The sequence below is a fragment of the Scleropages formosus genome, chromosome 24 (genome assembly GCF_900964775.1).
Source record: "Scleropages formosus chromosome 24, fSclFor1.1, whole genome shotgun sequence".
In the NCBI taxonomy this organism is placed as follows: Eukaryota; Metazoa; Chordata; class Actinopteri; order Osteoglossiformes; family Osteoglossidae; genus Scleropages; species Scleropages formosus.
Genome location: NC_041829.1, coordinates 8,290,397 through 8,309,192, shown reverse-complemented (window position 1 = coordinate 8,309,192; position 18,796 = coordinate 8,290,397). Strand labels below are relative to the sequence as shown.

General features: G+C 42.1%; 2 protein-coding genes across 11 annotated transcripts; one reads left to right on the top strand and one right to left on the bottom strand.

Annotated features, from left to right (window-relative positions):
- Positions 1-33: 33 nt before the first annotated feature.
- On the bottom strand, positions 34-8,693 carry ctsa (cathepsin A). 3 transcript variants are annotated; one of them, XM_018755903.2, is made up of 15 exons: positions 6,510-6,606; positions 6,076-6,236; positions 5,714-5,825; positions 5,570-5,620; positions 4,238-4,324; positions 3,677-3,832; positions 3,507-3,598; positions 3,269-3,353; positions 2,931-3,022; positions 2,516-2,594; positions 1,909-2,057; positions 1,341-1,416; positions 1,169-1,258; positions 935-1,036; positions 34-729 (listed from the first exon to the last, which is right to left on the bottom strand). In XM_018755903.2, exons 1-15 carry the CDS (start codon positions 6,528-6,530, stop codon positions 646-648), a joined length of 1,437 nt encoding a protein of 478 aa, XP_018611419.1. In that variant the 5' UTR covers positions 6,531-6,606; the 3' UTR covers positions 34-645. The 3 variants fall into 3 exon arrangements, with proteins under 3 accessions (XP_018611419.1, XP_018611420.1, XP_018611421.1); XM_018755904.2 differs by lacking the exons at positions 6,076-6,236; positions 6,510-6,606 and adding an exon at positions 7,891-8,693 and having other exon boundaries at positions 35-729; XM_018755905.2 differs by lacking the exon at positions 6,076-6,236 and having other exon boundaries at positions 35-729; positions 6,510-6,660.
- ncoa5 (nuclear receptor coactivator 5) lies at positions 6,739-17,790 on the top strand. Of its 8 annotated transcripts, XM_029248597.1 has the most exons (12): positions 6,867-6,892; positions 7,585-7,742; positions 10,160-10,441; positions 10,803-10,910; positions 12,513-12,576; positions 13,911-14,117; positions 14,227-14,336; positions 14,411-14,540; positions 14,852-15,051; positions 15,155-15,359; positions 15,441-15,532; positions 15,621-17,790. In XM_029248597.1, the coding sequence occupies exons 3-12, from the start codon at positions 10,279-10,281 to the stop codon at positions 16,574-16,576; spliced, it is 2,235 nt and encodes a 744-aa protein (XP_029104430.1). In that variant the 5' UTR covers positions 6,867-6,892; positions 7,585-7,742; positions 10,160-10,278; the 3' UTR covers positions 16,577-17,790. The 8 variants fall into 8 exon arrangements, with proteins under 8 accessions (XP_029104434.1, XP_029104430.1, XP_029104432.1 ...); XM_029248601.1 differs by lacking the exon at positions 7,585-7,742 and having other exon boundaries at positions 6,739-6,892; XM_029248599.1 differs by lacking the exon at positions 6,867-6,892 and having other exon boundaries at positions 6,900-7,738.
- The last annotated feature ends 1,006 nt before the right edge of the window (positions 17,791-18,796 follow it).

Genomic DNA, 18,796 nt, shown 5'->3' with positions numbered 1-18,796 from the left:
TGGTGAGAATTTTCTCACACTATTGCAAGCCACCATTGGGTGTTTAAATGTGAAATTTGTTAAACATCAAGATCACTGTATATTATCACTTACAAGCATGTTATAGTGACCTTAAAAGTACAGCAACAAGATGTAATTTAATGGGAGGACAACTTTATTGAAAAAGTGAGTGAAACAAAAGGTCATCTTAAAAGTTAAATTGCAGGTTGCAGTATAAGAGTCTGAGCAACATATAATCCCTTTACACAAAGAAGGGGGGGTGGGGAGATGAAATTGTAATGCACAGACAGTTAATCAGATTCCATTTAATAGTAACATTTGCTTTACTGAAAGGCAAAGAGGAAATTTAAAGATCAGCATTTCCCTTTAAAAAGGCACCCATAAAACCTCACAATTCATTAAAAACAGACCATTGAGTGTACAGCGGAATGTATTAAAGTTTCTTCATCCTTAACACTCTCCCAGTGATATTTGTCTAGTACAGTCTACACTCACCCTGAGCACATTTTAGATCAAGTCAAACAAAGTGTAGATCGACAAATGGAGCTTTGGAAAGAGTGAAATCAAGGTCCATACTGGATGACTGACTACCTGGACCATCAACTCCTCTAGCAGAAAGGTTGAACCCATGTGCATCCTTGATTTTCAGTAGGGCTGCTTCTTCAAAAAGCGGCTGAACATTGTGAAGGCAGCAATGGGACTGTCAGTGGGCACCATGTGGCCTGAACCCTGTAGGGACAGCAATTATGACTGCCATGAAATGGCAAAGCTCAAAAATGTAAGAGCTCTTAGTGCCCAAGTTAAAGCACATCAAGGAATGACTCCTGTTGTACTCAAGTGCAGATAATTATATTTAACCTCTAAAATATTTCACTGGTGCAGCATACCCTTGTTCCAGACAAGGACAGAATAAGACTGTTTAGAGGCATCCTACCTTGACTGTGAGGAAGGCCAGGTTTGAGAATTCCTTCACAAAACCTCCAACCTGCTGGTCCACACCAGTGTTGTATAGCCAAGTCCTGCGAGTCACCTGGACCTGAGGAAGAACAAGGTAGGGTAACAGCTTAACATCTGAGTTAAGAGCTAAGTATTCAAAATGACTGAACAAGCATTAGCTGATATAACACTGCCCATCAGTGAAGCAATGATTCAAAAAAAAAAAAGTTACCTGCTGTTGAAGTGACTCCACAAACCACTCATCGCCAAGGAAGTTACAGGCCATATCTACATCTCCATTATAGACCAGCACACGATACTTCTGCAGTTGTGGGGAGAGTCATCAGTATCAGTGACCGATTTGATGGTAGGCTGTTTATGCCAAGGCATCAGGATGAACTCACCAGTGCACCAAGCAGGTTGAGGTACTGCTTCTTTACATCCATATAAAGCCTCTTATAGTTGAGGTTCACTTCTGCACTGAAATGTCAGGTATAAATACAAGTTTAACCAGCTCTGTCAAATTTGTTCGTATTTGGAATGAATAGAATACACTACAATTCCCAGGAGGAATGGGCAGCTACTGGTATTTGGACATCCAGAGTTTTCCTTTATGGTTAGAAATCAAGTGGCTTCCTTGATTACTGTGTGTACAGTCTGCTTTACTATGCTTTCACTTTGGTTGTTTGTGACCAATTTTTTACTGCACTATAGAGCAGTCAAGTCAAACTTTTATGTAACTTAATATTTTGAAGTCCTACCTTGCAGACTGAACTTGCAACTCATTTGCTGTTAGATAGCATCATATGACTCAGTCTTAGGAAGCATGACTAGCTACTACTGTTCTCAATTTCCAGTGTAAGTTACCTACCTACAAGTAACTGTAGGAAACTACATGCTACTTTTGAGAGCTGCTTACATTATGAATCAAAGAAGAAGAAGCAGAGAAGACTTCAGGGTTGTTGCCCTTACCTGCATATCTCCCAGTCCATTGCAGAAGTGGAGATGTGCAGGGCTGACTTTACATAGGGGTTGTTCAGGTACTTGGTGGAGGCTGTAGAATTGGTGCATGGAGGGTCAAGCTTCACCGACTTATGCAAAGCTGCAATGCTATGAAAGTTCTGTGGAAGAAAGTCTGCTATGAGAAATTACTCAGCACCAGATAAATTCAAGAACTTTTGCACACATCTGTTACCAAAGACAATTTTTGCAATCAGTTTCAAACCAGGAGGGTCCCTGGTGCTTAGCTGGTTCTAAAGTGGTCTAGTAGATTAATTGAAAATGTGTCAATCTGGTTCCCCAGGGATTGTGCTGGTTTAGAATGACAGTAGCACTACCACCTTAAAGCTCCATATTTTGAATGCAGACTCTTACTTCATTTGTGGAATCTACACAAGTACTCTTGTTCTCTGTCAAGGCATGGTGACCAGATTATTTGGTGTGAGAAATGTAGCTACCTAGTCCAGCTGCAGTCACTCCTTTCCTATAACTATTAGTAACTTTAGTTTCCCCAACAGTGCATGCATGTGGGTCATCTTATCTACTTTGTCAGAAGAAAGAAGCTCATTTTAAAACTTGCCTTATTCCACATGGCAGTCCAGGGATGCTGAGTAAAAATATTCCCCAGGTCATGGATCACCAAGTGGTCCTCATTATAACTAGAAAAATGACCACATTAGAAGTTGGTCAAAGAATCAGATTATGGAATCCTACATATACTCAAAACTTAGCATAAACCAAACCTCTGAACTGTTATTCAGAAATAATCAGTAAATGCATCATTATGAAGCAGCTGGATGATTCCTGCCCCAAGTTTAAATTCACCCTGGGGGGGGGGGGTCTCTGAGGTCTTAGAATTTAACTGAAAGCACAAATGTAAGAAACAAACCATCATCCAAGTAGCTACATCACAGGCATGTGGTCAGAAATCGAAGGAGAGGGTATGCTAAGAAGATACAGGTGATGTCAATTCCTGGTCACTCTGGTTTCCTTACCTGACTCTTGATTTTACACCCCCTGCACAAGGAGCATACAAGTTGTAGATGTTCAGTCCTGAAGCATATAAAATGTTCTGCACCTCACCCAACTGAGAGAAGAGATAAAAATAAGGACATTACAGAAATCCTTAAACTGCACATCCACTTTTGACAGATGGACCACCTTAGATCATGTTCCCACAATACTTGAACAGCATGACTTAATCAAATTCTGTGCATTCCTAAATGAACAAGTAAGATAGTATTAAGATTCTGCAGAAGTGCTGCGAAATGCCTTATCCAAAATGGAGAACAGGCAAAAGGCCCAGCTTTTTATTTAAGAATTATATACTTACACTCTTTGAGCAGTTGGGATTCTTATTGCTATAGAAGTCACAGTTCACATCTTTGCAGCAGTAGCTCTGCAAGTCCATCCAAAGGCTGGCAAAAGCAGACATGTTTGACATTCAGGGAAATCTTGTAAAACAGTCAGACTAAAGAGCTGAAGGCAGGTCATAAAAAGTCCTTTATATCCTAAATATTTAGTTCAGGAATTTATTCATAATGAATCAATACAAAGACAACGGTCTTCACCTTGATCCAAAGAGCCCATGGTAATATGCAAAGTAGACCAAGGAGTTATCATTCAGCTCATAACTGGACAACCCATTACCCACTGCAATACCCTGTCAGAGAAAGAGAAGGTGAGCATTGACCATGTGGAAGACATCCTGGTGTCTCAGATACACTTCCACTGATCACACCTGCAGGTTAATGCTGCTGTCCTCCATCACACGTTCTGCTAACGTGGGCACATAGATGCCTCCATAGCTCTCGCCTGTGATATAGAACTCGTTCTTGCTGTACTCTGGGAAGAGCCTGAAGAATTCTTTCAGGGCCAAATAGTTATTCATTGACACCTGTAAAATGCCACAAAAGCAGAGTCAACTGCTTGGAAGGGGAATTATATCCTGACGAGAATTCAAAGTCTAACAAAAGTTAGAGATGGGAGTTTAAACAACAGGCAGGGGCTATAGATTTACTGTGAACATTACCTTTAAATGCTTTATAACTTTAAAAGCAAGACATCAGAATTAGCAGAAGTACTCATTTCAATATTTTATCTTGTAAAATTGAAGTTGCTTTAAATCCAGTTAAGGACCAACTTAATGCTTTAACCATTTACCTACTTAATTAATGCAGACACTGCAACAGACTACAAAAACAGGTAGTTAAACACCCAAAGCCTGGTTGGTACTCAAAATCCATTAACATGTTGACAAGATAATGAAACTCAAAACCTTTTTAGCCAGATAGGAACTAACCTCTGTATCATTGGTGGCATATTTCTTCTCATCAGAGTATGAGAAGCCAACTCCTGCTGGGGACTCCAGGTAGAGCATGTTGGCAATCTGTTCAAAGCAAATGACACCTTAGTGCTATCAAGATCTATCGTTGATACATAAAAATGAATATTATATATAATTAAAATTAATTTAAACATGAAATGTGTGAGTAGAGAAGGGGAGCTATTAAAGGCTTGAATGTTAAACTGATATTGGATCTAATTTAATAAGAACTGAAAGGACAACTGTGTTTAATATCAATACAGATATTGTTAGGGAAGTCAGGGACACTGATGAGTTCAAGATATCATTATGCTTCCTGTACAACACACTACATTGTGACCAGAAGATCACTACACAAAAACAAATATTTACTACAGAAGCTCAGTTCTGCATTTAGTACCCTGCACATCTGTTACTTTTTTCTTACCGCCCCATCGACTGAAATCAAGTGAATAGGATGCCTGTTTTGCCCTTTAGTTGAAAACTCAATAGCATGAAAGAAAGCATTATTTTAAAACATTTTCATTGTTCTTAATGGTGCTCAAAGCAACCAACACTGCATTATACTGTGCTTTGCAAGAGTATCGAGATTCTTCCAAGGGAATGTGATTGTTTTTAACCCATCAGTATTCTACTGTAAAAATTATTTTTATTCCAACCCCACCAAGATTCAGTTGCTTTCTTGTACTTTAGTCCAATAGTTTTCCCCTTTTTGAAAAGAAGTTCCAGTCCCCTATGACAAGTAGCATCCCAGCAGCATGGTGCCCTCACCATGACATGTCATTGCAGGCTGAATGGTGCTTAGGCTATAGGCTGGGTTAATTTCATGCTCAAAATACTTAGAATTTTGGCAGCTTTTTACATACTTGAGCAATGCACCTTTGTATAGTTGAACTACAGGACTCCTTAAGAATTGCAAGAAGGTCTCCTTCAGACATCTTGTTTGACTATAGTCCTTTGTAATCAGTGTACAGGCAATGTGCTCCAGCTTCCACTTAGAATAAGTGAAGTCACGATAACTAGTTTTGTACCTTTTCCTCCCATTATTGCCTTTTGCTTTTGATACTCTTCAATATTACTGCACTGCCAGTTACACCTAAACCACTTACCCCATTTACTGACAAAAACTGTAAAGTTAACATGACTGGGGATTTTTCATTCACCTGTGACATCACCAGCTACCATAGTACATGGGTCTGAATTTGTATAATCAGACTGAAGAGGTTTCACTTTCAAACCACTAATATTTTTTGTAAAATAGAGTCAGTTTTGATACTGAGAGCAATACATCAGTAAGAGGTAATATACCATGTTCCAAGAATATGGATTGTATGCCAATGAAACACCATCATCTTGAACCTGAAAGAGAAAACAGAACAGCCAGATAAACTGCTGTCAGGAAGACTTATCTGTGCTATAAAGTGCTTGTTCCTCTTTCAGAGCGCACTCTACCAGGAAAGGGCCATGCTCCGTGAGAAAACCATCCAGAGAGCTGCAGCCTGGCCCCCCGTTGAGCCACAGAACAACTGGGTCAGTCCCTGGGTCTCCTTGGGACTCCACAAACCTGAGAAACAGCAACAGGACACAGGGGAACAATCTAGAGCTTTTTAAAAAGCACCATCCCTCACCCATGTGACCAAAGCACTTTGCTTTAGAAAAATCTAACATGGAACCAAAGACATGCAGACAAGATTCAGTAGTTTCACTTCCCAAAGTTCATAACAGGGATGTGACAGCTGGTCATGGAAAAATCTTCAGCTACATTCCAACAGACTCAGTAGAGATGCTGCTACCACAAAAAAAGACACACTGACCAGTAATGGAGATGTTTGTTCCCAGCCACATTGAGATACCCCGAGTACTGCCTGAAGCTGGGCTGTTTTGGCAGCCCAGGGAGGTACTTAATTTCGTCACCATCTGGGGCTCCCAAGACACCCAACACAGCCCAGATGAAACAGAGAACCCAAGAGCACATCTAGCAGGAACGTGACAAAAGACAAGGCAACAGGTGTGAACTGAGAAGGTCACTTCAATCACACACTGGAATCCAGAACCGGCATGTTAGTAGTTCAACGTTAGCCGTGATGTCAGTTACAGTGAATCTCAACGACGATTCGATTGTGTGAATGTCAGTGTTGTCAAACCGAAAGTAAAGTCTTAGAGGACGTGTGGAAGAGATATAAGAAAAGCGGAGGGAGGGAGGGAGGGAGGAAACCCACTAAAGAAAGAAATATTCATTAAAGCCCACCTTTCCAGCCAACCGCACCATGAACGACAACGAAACCCCAACACAGGGAATGAAGCGTTACGGCCGGTCATATGACTTTTCTTGCGTCTAGTGAAGAGTCACGTGAGCAAGTAGTTCCATTTCCGCGCGGCGAAAACCGTCCCCCCCCCCATGCGCATGCGCTAAAGATTTTGGGGGCGCGGGCAGACGCTTCCTCAACGCATCTGTGAATAAGCATCTGAGAAGGCTGTAACATACTGTATTGTGACGGAAATATATTGTGAGAGGACATTAAATGTGCAACAGGCTGGGAGGTTATTTGTACACTGCAACCCCGTGCTACGCTCTTAAATTTAAATTTGCTTGTTCATTCATGTTACCTTGTTTTTTTATTATTACACCTGGTAAGTTATTTTCCTACATATTTTGTTTGGTTACTTTACGTGGGTATGTATCATGTACATGATGTACTCTACAGCAGCCAAAGCAAATTTCCCTCTACTCTACATAGGAATTTTACATGCTTGGCAGAATATGAATAAACATTTTGCGGCTCAGGAACGCATCATTAATTTTTCCCATACTTGATCATGGTAAGAGTTAGACTAAGTTGGATTTGGTAATATTTTAGCATAAACGGATGTCAGTTCTGGTGCTCAGAAACGCATACAATATTTTACCTGAGTGAGGCACTGAGTGTTTTAGTTGACAATAATGGTAATTATGTCTTTAACTTATGAAAATTCACTGTACAGAGGGGATTTCAGGAAAGAATTGCCATCGTAAGGTGGGGAAGAATACTCCTGAATCACACTTGCAAAAGTTATGTAAACTGCGTAGAAATTAAGGAATTAAAATGTTTTTTAAAAAGCCTGAGACCATATTTTTCCATCTAACAGATTCAGTTCTGAACTTTACTTTATATATAAAGTAACTGAATCTGATGGACAGAAAATATATTGTATACTAAATACTGTATCAAGGTACAATACTTGATACAGTGAAAACTGCCCCACTGTATAAATGGGTACATTACTGTAAATACTGTGCAAACCCCAGACAATAGGTGGCGCTAATGCCCTGCGTTAACATTAAGAAACAGAAAAACCACAGAAGAAGCGCACGTCTATGGTGGAGACTTCGCGGCATGAGCTGAAAACAGACATTTGGAGAGAACACACAAAACAATCACAAGTTACGGGACCCCGGATTTGTGGATTCACAGAAAGCCACCAGGCACCATCCTCGCTGTAGGTAGGAGTCATTTTAATTTTGTACATAATCTTGAGTTTGACTGGCGGTCATTCTCGCTACGCAACCAACTGTGTGGACGGTGGTCCCTGACTGTCAAGCAAGTGTTTGTTGCAAAACCTGGCAGCATAAGGTTTAAGAGACAACAAACCGCGTGTCCTCCGAGGTGCGCCATCCCTGTGCATTTTGCGTGGCCGTCGCGCCTGGTGTCTCCGATGCGTCCGTGGCCATTTCAGCCGCGGCTCATTTGCAGACGGACATTTTGTGGGTTAGCTGCCGATGCTAACCCGCTAGCCGCCCCCCGCCGTCTCTGTGGAATTAAGCGATATCTCCGATATTTTCCCAAATAGGAAAGCTACTTGCTTGCGTCTTTGCGCCGTTGTGCAGAGGAATTCGCTGTTCGCTCGCCGGATGGACCGAGCCGCTGGATGGACATTTTACAGCCGCGTTAGAGACGCATCTACCGGTACAAAATGGCGACCGGGCGGCCTTCGCGTGCCCGTCTTTTTGATGCAGCCGCGCGCTCACCGCGCCTCGCGCCACGGTCATACCAGCTACTTCATACACTCACGTTCATACAAGTTGTCTTTATCTTTTAGCCACATAACTTCGCCGGACTCTTCAACAAGGTCCTCTAAACCATCACTCTCCCTATTTAGCGCGATGCAGTTGAGTTTAAGTTCTGAGAGACTCTGGGGCTGCGCGAAGAATTTCGCTTAAAACGAACTATGATCCAACGCAACGTGTGGAAAAATGGCGAAAAACGCGTCTCCTCCTGTGGCTTCTTTATTGTTTTGTTTGCGTGCGAGGGGGTCACCAACTTGTCCACGTTGAAGCCGTTGCGTCGCTGCCAGCAGCTGCTGGGTTCACCATCATCTTTCATTTTGTTATAATATTTCCACATTTGTTTCATTTGGGATAAATAAAACGGACTAAAGTACTCTGCAATAAATTGACACAGAATAGCCAGTATAAGTATATAATAAATAATGTTTATTACAAGTAGTGAAAAGTGGCAGTATTTGGAAACTTCTGTGTATAAAACCTGACGTGTGTGGGAGTTCAAACCGCACAGAAGCACGAAGGTACTTATCCTGAAAGAATATTGCAGTAAAAGTATTCAGTTGTAAATCACTAAATGGTGATGTTATATGAAGTGAAAAGTGGCTGTAGGTATCATGTAGCAAGGTGCTTTTATTTCCCTTTTACTCTGACACTTTTCTGTTATTCAACTTAGTGTTTTACCCATTTATACAGTGGGGTAATTTTTACTGTATCAGTTGGGGGTAAGTACTTTGATCAAGGGTACAACAGCAAGATTGGGATTCAGACCCGAGTTATTTGAGTACAAGGCAGCTGACCTAACTACTACTGTGAACCACAGCCCTACATATTAACCCTGAATTATTACAGTAAAAAAATCATCAGTAACAGCAATGGTAGTAACACTGAGGCAATAGCATAGGAATCCTGTTACGTTTAGAAGGACATTGAGACATTTGTTCTCTGCTACTGCTCCAGCGCCCTTGATCAAAGTACTCGCCCTGAATTACTTTACTGAAAAACCCTGCTGTACATAAGGGTCATATGCGGTAATTTGCTCTCAGTGTAGCATAATAAAACAGAATGAGAGTAATAATTGGTCTTGCTGGGATGGTGTATACAATAGGACATTGTATACTGTATCCTGCAAGAAATGGTTTTTCTATTCTGTTCAGTTCATTTTCATATTACGATGCAAATTTGCCTTATCATGGCTTTGTAAGATTCCGTACCATCGTTGAAAGTAACTGGGTCCCGGTGCTTTTTTGATTTTCTCGCCTGCTGACGTGAGATGCGTGTGAAATTTTCCTGAGAATTAGTTTGGAACGGAGTGCTTCTTTTTAAATAGGGTTTCTAAGTGTATTCCTATTCTTAAGAGTGTAAAACCCAAATACAGTAATTCTTTGACAAGAGATGGTTTCAAGGCTTCATTCGTACGGTATAGTCATAAATCGAAACTTGTGATGGAGACGTCGTTTCTAGAAGGTGTTTCTGTTTCGTGGAATACTGGAGGTTTTGTTTTCTTACTGACATCCACAGTGACGATATTTAGGGGGGGAACCCACACTTGATTGGATTCAATACAATACGTTTAATGGGTTTGACATTCATCTGCTTGTTAATTCACCTATGCATTTCGGGACTTTTCTTCTCCAAATAAATCACCTCTCTCCTCCTTATTTTAACAACGATATTTCATTGGAGATGCACAATATTTTCATAGGCATTCAGTGACGTTTGAAAATGATGCATTTTTTTTCCCAGCTCATTCTCATCTTTTGCAATGTTCTGTCTAACCTTTTGTGATGTTCCTACTGATACATTTTATGTGTCGGATTTCTCTTTTCTTCCTTTCTGTTGACGCACTGATATTTTAGGACCTTGGATAATACCCCGTAAACACTGACACAACCCCCAAAAACCCCACATATACAAACTAATTTAATCACAACGTAAAGAAAAGCAACGCAATACGATCGAGCCGAGTAGTCGCGCCATGTCTCGCAGAAGAAGCCGGAGCAGAAGTCCTACTCATCACACCACCAACAGCAATGACCCCCGCGACCTGGAGAGGAGGATTTTTGTGGGGAATTTGCCAACAACTCTCATGGACAGGAAGGACATGGAAGATCTGTTCAGTCCGTATGGGAAGATTAATGGTTAGTAGTCAATATTCAGTTCAAAATACAATTAAAATAATACAATAAAATTTTAACATGTCATTTTTGGGCGTGTAAATAATAGCGTGTCTCTTAAAAACGTCTTCTATTTAACAAGTGCAAATTTTATGAGTGGCTCCTGATGCTGGAGAGTGTAATGTGTGTAGGTTATATGTGATAGTTCTAATCTTCCAGTTCAATGAACATGAACCAACTACCTCTCAATTTCTGGTGTGTTACTTTGTCTCAGCCGTTAACCTGTCGGGGGGAGGGGGTTAGGTCTGTAGAACATAATGTCTTATGAGTGTCGGATGTCTGTAACTGAGCATCCCGAAAACAACACACATGTTCCTTTTTCCAGCGCTGTCCATGTTCCGTGGGTATGGATTTGTGCAGTTTGAGCGAGCCGAGGATGCAGAGGCTGCAAAGGCGGGACTAAACGGTCGCTTTTATAGAGGTTATAAACTAGGTAAGATTTTACCAGCACAGGGCTGCTTCAGCCAGCAGGCGTCGCTGCAGAGAAGCAGCATCGTGTGGTCATTGTTGCACAGCAGAATGTTTTGGTTAAATGCAAATACTGGCTATGCGCTGAATTTGTCTTTTGCACAAGTATGACGTATTTGGAAAATTTGTCGCAATCTCAGCTGTTGTGGTTGTTGGACAGTTTTGTTGTTTATAAGAATGATCGTTGACCAAGTTAAACATAGATGTTTCTGAAACATCTTTCTAAATGACTATCTCAAGGATTTTACTCGAATAAAATGATGGTAGTGTGGTCAAAATTAAGAAATGTTTGATGGCAAAGCCGAGTACTTGTTTTACTTTGTTTTAACAACAGTGACTGAATTTCAGAATTCACATTTTTCTTTGAGTATTTGAACGTAACAATGGTGAAAAAAATTGTTGGCTCAGAAGTTTAAGTAAATTTTATCTGACTTTTCAAGAAATCTGATGCTATAAAAGCTGTTATAACTTTGAAATGCATCTTTTACCAGGCAGACAGTTGCATTCCGAGGTACTTTAAGTCATCTGCTTTTAGGCCGTGTGTTTAAATAAGCATCTTTAGCTTTAATAGGCATTTTTTCATTCTTCAAAAATGTCCTTACTATGAAAATACAGGATTCCCTTGCACAACGAGCATAATTTTTAAAATTTGCTTTCAATTTAAACTCTTGTAAAACAAACTTAATGGTTGTTAATCTAAATGGGGGAAAGGTTCATAATTACTGTAGTCACTTGTAATTCCTTTCTGCTGAACTACTCACAGCATCATAATGTGATAAATTAACACAAAATTATTCTGAATGATACTGCCTTTCAAGAGTTCTGTGAGTTACCACTTTAAGTGTTAAAATAATAGGTAAGGCTTTCCTGTGCCTCTTCAACATCGCTTAGCAGGTTCTGTAAAACTTCTGTTTTACAACTCAGTTCCAGTAATTTTTTTGGTGTTATGCTACAATAAATGTGAGAGGTCTGAGAGTGGGCGCATGGCTATGACACAACAGAAATGTATTGAAAAAGTCACAACGTGGGGAGGCTGGTTGAAATCACCACTGGTCCTATTTTAAATTGACATTTGTTTGATAAGGTATTTTTTTTTATAGTTTATGTGAGTTTTTGGGTAAAAGTTTTATATATGCTATTAAGTGAAAGTAATGTGAGCGTTTGATATGTGGGGGGAAGACCAAGAAATTTGAGATATTGAATGTTTACAAAAATGTCATTGTCCTTTTTTAGCTACAGATTTATCAATTCAATGATTGTCATGACCCAACGAGTCTTGGGTTGTGTTCTGTCTCTTCATCGATGTACTTAAAAGCAGTAGGAATTTAAATTCTGAAACACCGGACTTATAAACGATTCTATGTTTTGGCTTTTTAAGGTGCATATGAAACCTTTTTTCTAGTATTTCTTTTCTTGGCATTCCTGCATTGGAATATTACGTACAGACACACCTTTGGGTAATTCACGACAAGGATGAAGCAAAAATGCATACTGGGTATTAAGTTGATGCCACTTGATTCCCGTCTGATTTATCATATGTTGAACGTCTGGATTGGTTTATTTTCAGATATTAATATGGCAGCGGAGAGACGACAGAGTAAAGCTCAATCCCGGCAGAGCCCTCCACGAAGGTAAAGTAACGCTGATAAGTGACTGTGGGGTCTGAGGAAGTAGCGGTAATTCAGCCGCTCTCGTGATCAGCCTTTCACAAAAATAAACGTTTCTGGAAACACTGAATCATGAAATGTGCTTTATTTTTTCTTTCTCCTGACTCAGTTAAGATTTTGTGCTCATTTCTCTCAAGTTCCCAGAAATATTAAAGGCAATTATTTCAGTTTCATTTTGAGAGAATCTTCCTCTTAGATTAGGATTCACATTTGACAAACCATCTTCTCTTCGGTCTGTTTTTGTCCTAATTGTCGTGTTCCGAATAATTTTATTTCTTTCTTTTTATGGTCGGTCTTACAGACCTCATCAGAAATGCATTTTGTTCCTACGTTAACCAGCTCTAACATCCAATAAACATGATTTAAACACATACATTCTTATTAAATAATGTGTGGCAATTATTTGTCCTGCGTCATTCTGTTTGTTATATTGCGTGTCAAGTAAAGCGTGTGGTTACCATAAATATTCTGCGATTTCAATTTCATTTAAACACAACTACAACCTTTTTTTCCCACAATAAAAGTATGCTGCTAATTTTGCGAACGTTTCCTAATGTCCTTATATTTAGAGGTACTCGAATTGCGATTCTGTCGCGTAAATACAAGACATTTTTGATTTACAATAGCTCAACGAGTTTTCATCAGGATTTCCCCCCATTCAGACTTTGTGGATGACGGGGTGTTTATTGCCTGCACGTCTAAAAAGCAAAATGAAAGTGTGAACTGTTGTAAGGACTTAACGTGCATATGAAATCTTAAACCACAAATAAATGTTTTTTTTCCTTCCTTTTCTTACAAAAAGAGTGTTTTGGGGTGGACAGGTTGTGCAATGCTGTGGAGTGAGTAAATCCTTTTAATTTTTTTTAAAGAAGAAATTGAAAAAGTGAATTTCAGGAGGGGAAACTCGCTGCCCCCACTGCAGAGGATGTTGCATTTCACGGCGTCCTGTGTTTGTTATAAGAGAGCTCCCGGAGCATTGAGCCGAAGTTGCTGTAACGTTTGAATATGTGTGAGCACCTAAAAGCTGTAATGCGCCACCAGCGTTGAACTGGCACAAATGCACGTTTCTGATGTGTATATTTTTAAGTGGCCTTTTTGCAGTCTCAAACTTTCGTGTAATTTTTTTGGTTTGGTGCATATATTGGCCTTCCTACAAGTCTTTGCGTGCATTGTGACTTCAAACTTTCCTCTTGATTTTGTGACTTGCCTAGGGGCGGGCGGGCGGGCGGGCAGGGAAACCCAGATGCAGAGCCCTGATTCCTCCTGCCTTTATTGACAGTGCTTCTGGTACCTTGCAGGAACCCATATGGTGGCAGTGGTGGTTATGGGGATGGCAGAGAGCCCCGCGGGCGCTCCCGTTCTCCCGTGCATGGACGGGACCACAGGGAGCCCCGATTCAGCCACCCACGGGACCACCCCCCACGGGACCCCAGCTTTGAGCGGTACCATGGGTCAGAAGGCCGTGAGAAAGACCACAGGGGTGACCCTAGAGATGCTCCCTACAGGTAAGAAGCTCTCCCTTCTATTTCTGAACATCTACATATCTACGTGCCATATTTGTTTATGAAGAGAGTTGGTCTTAATTGAAATTAATAAATATATCTCTATCACTAGGGATGAATCATATGATCGATATTACCGCATGGACGACTACTATCGCAAGAAGGAGGACCCCTATGCCAACCGCTACAGGGATCCTTGGAACGGCAGACGGGAACCTGAAGGTGAGAAGGAAAAACAGTGTATTTTCTGTTCAGGCAGCAGGTCATTGCAGATGGACTGACATTCCTGCTTCCAGATGACCGCCCGAGGATGGAGGAGCGACGGCGTAATGAGCTCTATCGGCAGTTCTACGAAGAGCTGCAGCGGCGCTATGACTCGGAGCGGCCCGTCGACTGCTCTGTCATTGTTGTCAACAAGCAGCAGAAGTGAGTCCCGTTTCCACTCCGCTTGCTATCAGCCTTCCACACAGCAGGTCTTCTTACGCAACAGTCTGTACCAAAGCTGGTCTTCACAGCCCGCTGCCTGAAACTGTCAGGACATTTAGCCTTTTCTCTTTTCTTTTTTTTCCTCTTTTCTTTTGTACTAGGAATTTTAAGGTTTCAGTTTAAGTACTTTGCTGAAGAATAGAGCAGCTGGGGCATTTCCTTCAGCCTTGTACCAGTAACCTTGAATTTTGGGCCTGTTTGGTGTTTTTGAAGATTATGGACTTCTCCTTGTTATTGGGCACCTCCTACAGGGAGTATGCAGAGACAGTGGGTAGAAAGGTGCGTGACCTGGGAATGGTGGTGGACCTGATCTTCCTGAACACGGAGGTGTCACTGACGCAAGCGCTGGAAGATGTGGGCCGTGCGCGGACGCCCTTCGCCATCATCATCACGCAGCAGCACCAGGTGCACCGCTCCTGCACAGTCAACATCCTGTTCGGCACACCTCAAGGTAGGAGGGGCACCTCGGTCCTGAACGCCTCACATGCTCCCTAATACGACCCACAGGTGGAGTTTCACACGGCTTTAATTTCTCTTCCCTGGTGATGATTCAGAGCACCGCAACATGCCCATGCAAGATGCCATGGTGCTGGTGGCCCACAACTATGATGCATTCAAAGCTGAACACCGGGACAAGGAGCGTGAGGAGATTGCCTGCAAGGCTGCCAAGATGGCTGATGATGTGCTGATGAGGGAGCATGAGCGGGAGGGCCATCCTATCTCCGTGATAACTGCCATCACCCTGCTAGCGGAAGGGAGGTGGGTTTGCTTTGACGGTGCTGCTATGTCGCAGTCACCTCTTGGCTTTTCAATTTGTAACATCAGTGATCTCTGCTCCAGGTACCTCACGCTAGAAGAGCTTGACAGACTGCTGGACTACCTGCGGGACAAGCGAGAGCGTATGGTGAGAGGCAACAGCGACCCACTCACAGGTAAACGTGACGCCATTTTTCTTTACCCTTAGTGGGTGGTTGCACAGATGGTCACGTAAACGATGGTTTCCTCTACTTTTATGCGCAGGATCTCATTCGTCAGCAGTGACCACTTCCCTGGAGCCTCCACCGCTGCCACTGTCGGCACCGCAGAACCTGTCGAACGTGCCCATCAGCAGCATGGCACAACACGCTCCCCACAACCCCCTGCCAGCACATACGACACACACGCCCCACACCGCTCACCCAGTACACGCGGCGCATCCGACACACGCGGCGCATCCGACACACGCGGCGCATCCGACGCACACGGCGCATCCGACGCACACGGCGCATGTCACCCAGACGTCCCTTACCACTCACGCAGCCCAGCCCTCCCACCTGGCCCAGCCCTCTCACCTGGCCCAGCCCTCTCACCTGGCCCAGCCTTCTCACCTGGCCCAGCCTTCTCACCTGGCCCAGCCTTCTCACCTGGCCCAGCCCTCTCACCTGGCCCAGCCTTCTCACCTGGCCCAGCCCTCTCAGACCCCCAACCCATCTCAGCAGCCCAGCCACCAGCAGGAGCTGCAGGCCAAGATCCTCAGCCTGTTCAACAGTGGAGCGGGGACCCCTGCAGCCAACACCAGTGTGGCCCCCCAGGCGCAGAGCTATGGTACCTCCCTCAGCAGCCAGACCAGTGCGCTCTCAGCACCCCTCATCCCTTCCTCCATGCCCAAAATGCAACAGTCCTCAGGGCAGAGTCCCGGCGGCATGATGGGTGCCCGCCCAGCGTTGCGGCCGCCAGCCATGGCTCCCAGCAGTGTTCCCTCGCAGTACACGCCCCCGAACCGCCTTTCAACCCCCCAGGGGGCAACGAGGGCTGCGGTCGCTAGCACCGGGATCAACTTTGACAACCCGAGTGTCCAGAAAGCTCTGGACACCCTCATCCAAAGTGGACCCTCCATTAATCACCTGGTGAACCCGGGGAATGCAACTGCTCCCAGGCCTGGGCAGGGTATGGGCCAGGTACCGCCCGCTATGGCCCTCTACCCCCGGCACTACTGAGCGCCATGTTGACTACCCCCCAGCATCCTCACACAGGTGGACGTCTCTGCAGATTGGTTGGGCAAATTTGTAAAAGCCTTTAGATGTTCTTTTCTATTGGTGCGAGTGTGTGTGTGTGTGTGTGTGCGTGTGCGTGTGTGTGTGTGTGAGCGAGCGCGCCCATTGACATGCTTTAGAAATGTCCGTCTAGTTATGTTGTAACTAGAAATAGTTTTGTTTACAAGCTGGTGTAGTCAGTATAAGGAGCGTGTACATTGCATGCCTGAATGTGGGCTCTTCCCACTGCGTTCAGTTCCAGCCAGCTGGACAATGGACGTGTGACAGTGTTTTATACAGTCCTCTTTGCTATTGTTCATAGGAACGGTTGTCAATAAACTAATACCACGTTTATCTTTATTTTGTCTTCATTTTGAAAGACGAATTTGTGCAGTCAGTTAAGATGAAGACCTGCTGTAACAATGGAACCACTATTCATTTACACTTGTCTATAGGTGTATTTTTACAAAGATCGCCAAACAGCCAGTTCCTTTTCTTCCTATCAGAGTCTTCATGATGATTTTTATCCTCAGGTTTACTATGTTTTACTCAGTTTGACATGTATCAGTGGCTTCTAGTGCTGCTGACTTTTTTTTTTTTTAATCAGTTAATTACTTGACCTTGAAATTCAGTTCCATTTGTGTTAAAGTAAAAATTAGTTTGGGGATTCACTTTGTATTTGTGAAGTATCGTTAGTAATTGAAGGATAAGTAAATGTTTTTCTTTTCCTTGAAAAATACAACTGCTTTTAACAGCAGTTACTGCAGTGAATCATTGATTTATTGCACCTCAGCTTTTGTTCAGTTGGAAAACTGAATATTAAGATTTTTTTTTTTCCCTTTCCTGAAAGTCTTGGAGCGATGTACAAGCAGCTACTTCCTGATGTCTTTGTCATAACTGGTAGTTGTAACTCAACAAAACCATGGTTTTACCACGAGCAAACAACCACAGTGAATCAGCTCTGGTTGGAACATCTCCTTCAGGGCTGATCATTGGATTCTGGGGGAAAGTTTTACTTCCAAGGTTTGTTTTTTTTTTTTTTCTTTTCCCAAATTCTTACCATGTAATTTGTGTAATTTTGGGGGGAAGGAAAATGTTTTAAACACCAGGAATGTCCTCACCATAACTCAGTGAGCAAAAATTTGTGTTGTCTTGTGTTTATACAATAAACCGTAGTCACCCACTGTTAATGTTGCATCTTTGGGGAAAATTAACATTTCAACAACAATTCAATCAACATTTTAACTTTAAAAGCAGTTTGGGAGAAATAATACACAAGTAAAGCTGTAATAAAATTAATTTCCTTTATTGCATTTTGTGCTGACAAATCTATAAAATGGTACAGGGACGCCATAAGCCATAGATAGAAGCATTTGAAATGTAAACTACTGTTTATTTTCAATATATCAAACACAATAGAGAATACATATGCCTATTTTTTTTGAAAATATTCAACTTACAACTGACACAAAAAAGAAACTGCTAAGCACTAACTTCATAGTATTTGAATTATTTACAGGGGTTCCCCTCCCCCGCTCTTGTTCCTAACCCTTGAGCATTTTAAGGTGGACACACACGCGCGCACACTCGCATATCTGAAAACTCAGAACTACATACCTACAATAATAGTCATATCTGGGGAAAGAACTTATAAACACCTAAACACAAAGTGACTGATAAATATCTTTTTAAGTCTACACCCATTCATGTTAAGACATTCATACAAAATGTCACATTTCCAGTGGATTAAAAATTAAACCCCACAGATTTATCAGATCAGTTAAGGGCTGTTTTTTTTTTTTTCTTTGAAGCAGGTTTTCCTCTATGTTGGTTAAATGCTTAATTAAATTGTTGAATTAAACTTGATTTTTGCACCCCTACCACAGTACTACTGAAGTAAATCCCCACCCAGAGCCAGGAGCTGGTGAGTATGGACTGTAGGTAACAAAAAAGAATTCTAATACTGTACCCAGATTCATATATTTATATTCATAACCAAGACCCAAAGTGTACTATGCTCCACCAAATAGTACAATTAATATTTTATGGTCCCCCACACTCAGAAAAACTGTCCCAGTCCCTTTTGTCTAGATTGTTTACACCTTTTTCTTCAGTAAAGTGACAAGTATAAATAAGAACAGAAAAGCTGTACAATTTTCCAGGAATAAAGTACAACGGGGAGGG

Coding starts and splice junctions, on each gene's coding strand:
- ncoa5 (XM_029248601.1), top strand. CDS start 10,279: ATGTCTCGCAGAAGAAGCCGGAGCAGAAGTCCTACTCATCACACCACC. Junction 14,118..14,226: donor CCTAGAGATGCTCCCTACAG/GTAAGAAGCTCT, acceptor CTCTATCACTAG/GGATGAATCATATGATCGAT. Junction 15,533..15,620: donor CAACAGCGACCCACTCACAG/GTAAACGTGACG, acceptor TTTTATGCGCAG/GATCTCATTCGTCAGCAGTG.
- ctsa (XM_018755903.2), bottom strand. CDS start 6,530: ATGGTGCGGTTGGCTGGAAAG. Junction 2,058..2,515: donor GGACTGCCATGTGGAATAAG/GCAAGTTTTAAA, acceptor TTTCTTCCACAG/AACTTTCATAGCATTGCAGC. Junction 1,259..1,340: donor TCAACCTGCTTGGTGCACTG/GTGAGTTCATCC, acceptor CCACAACTGCAG/AAGTATCGTGTGCTGGTCTA.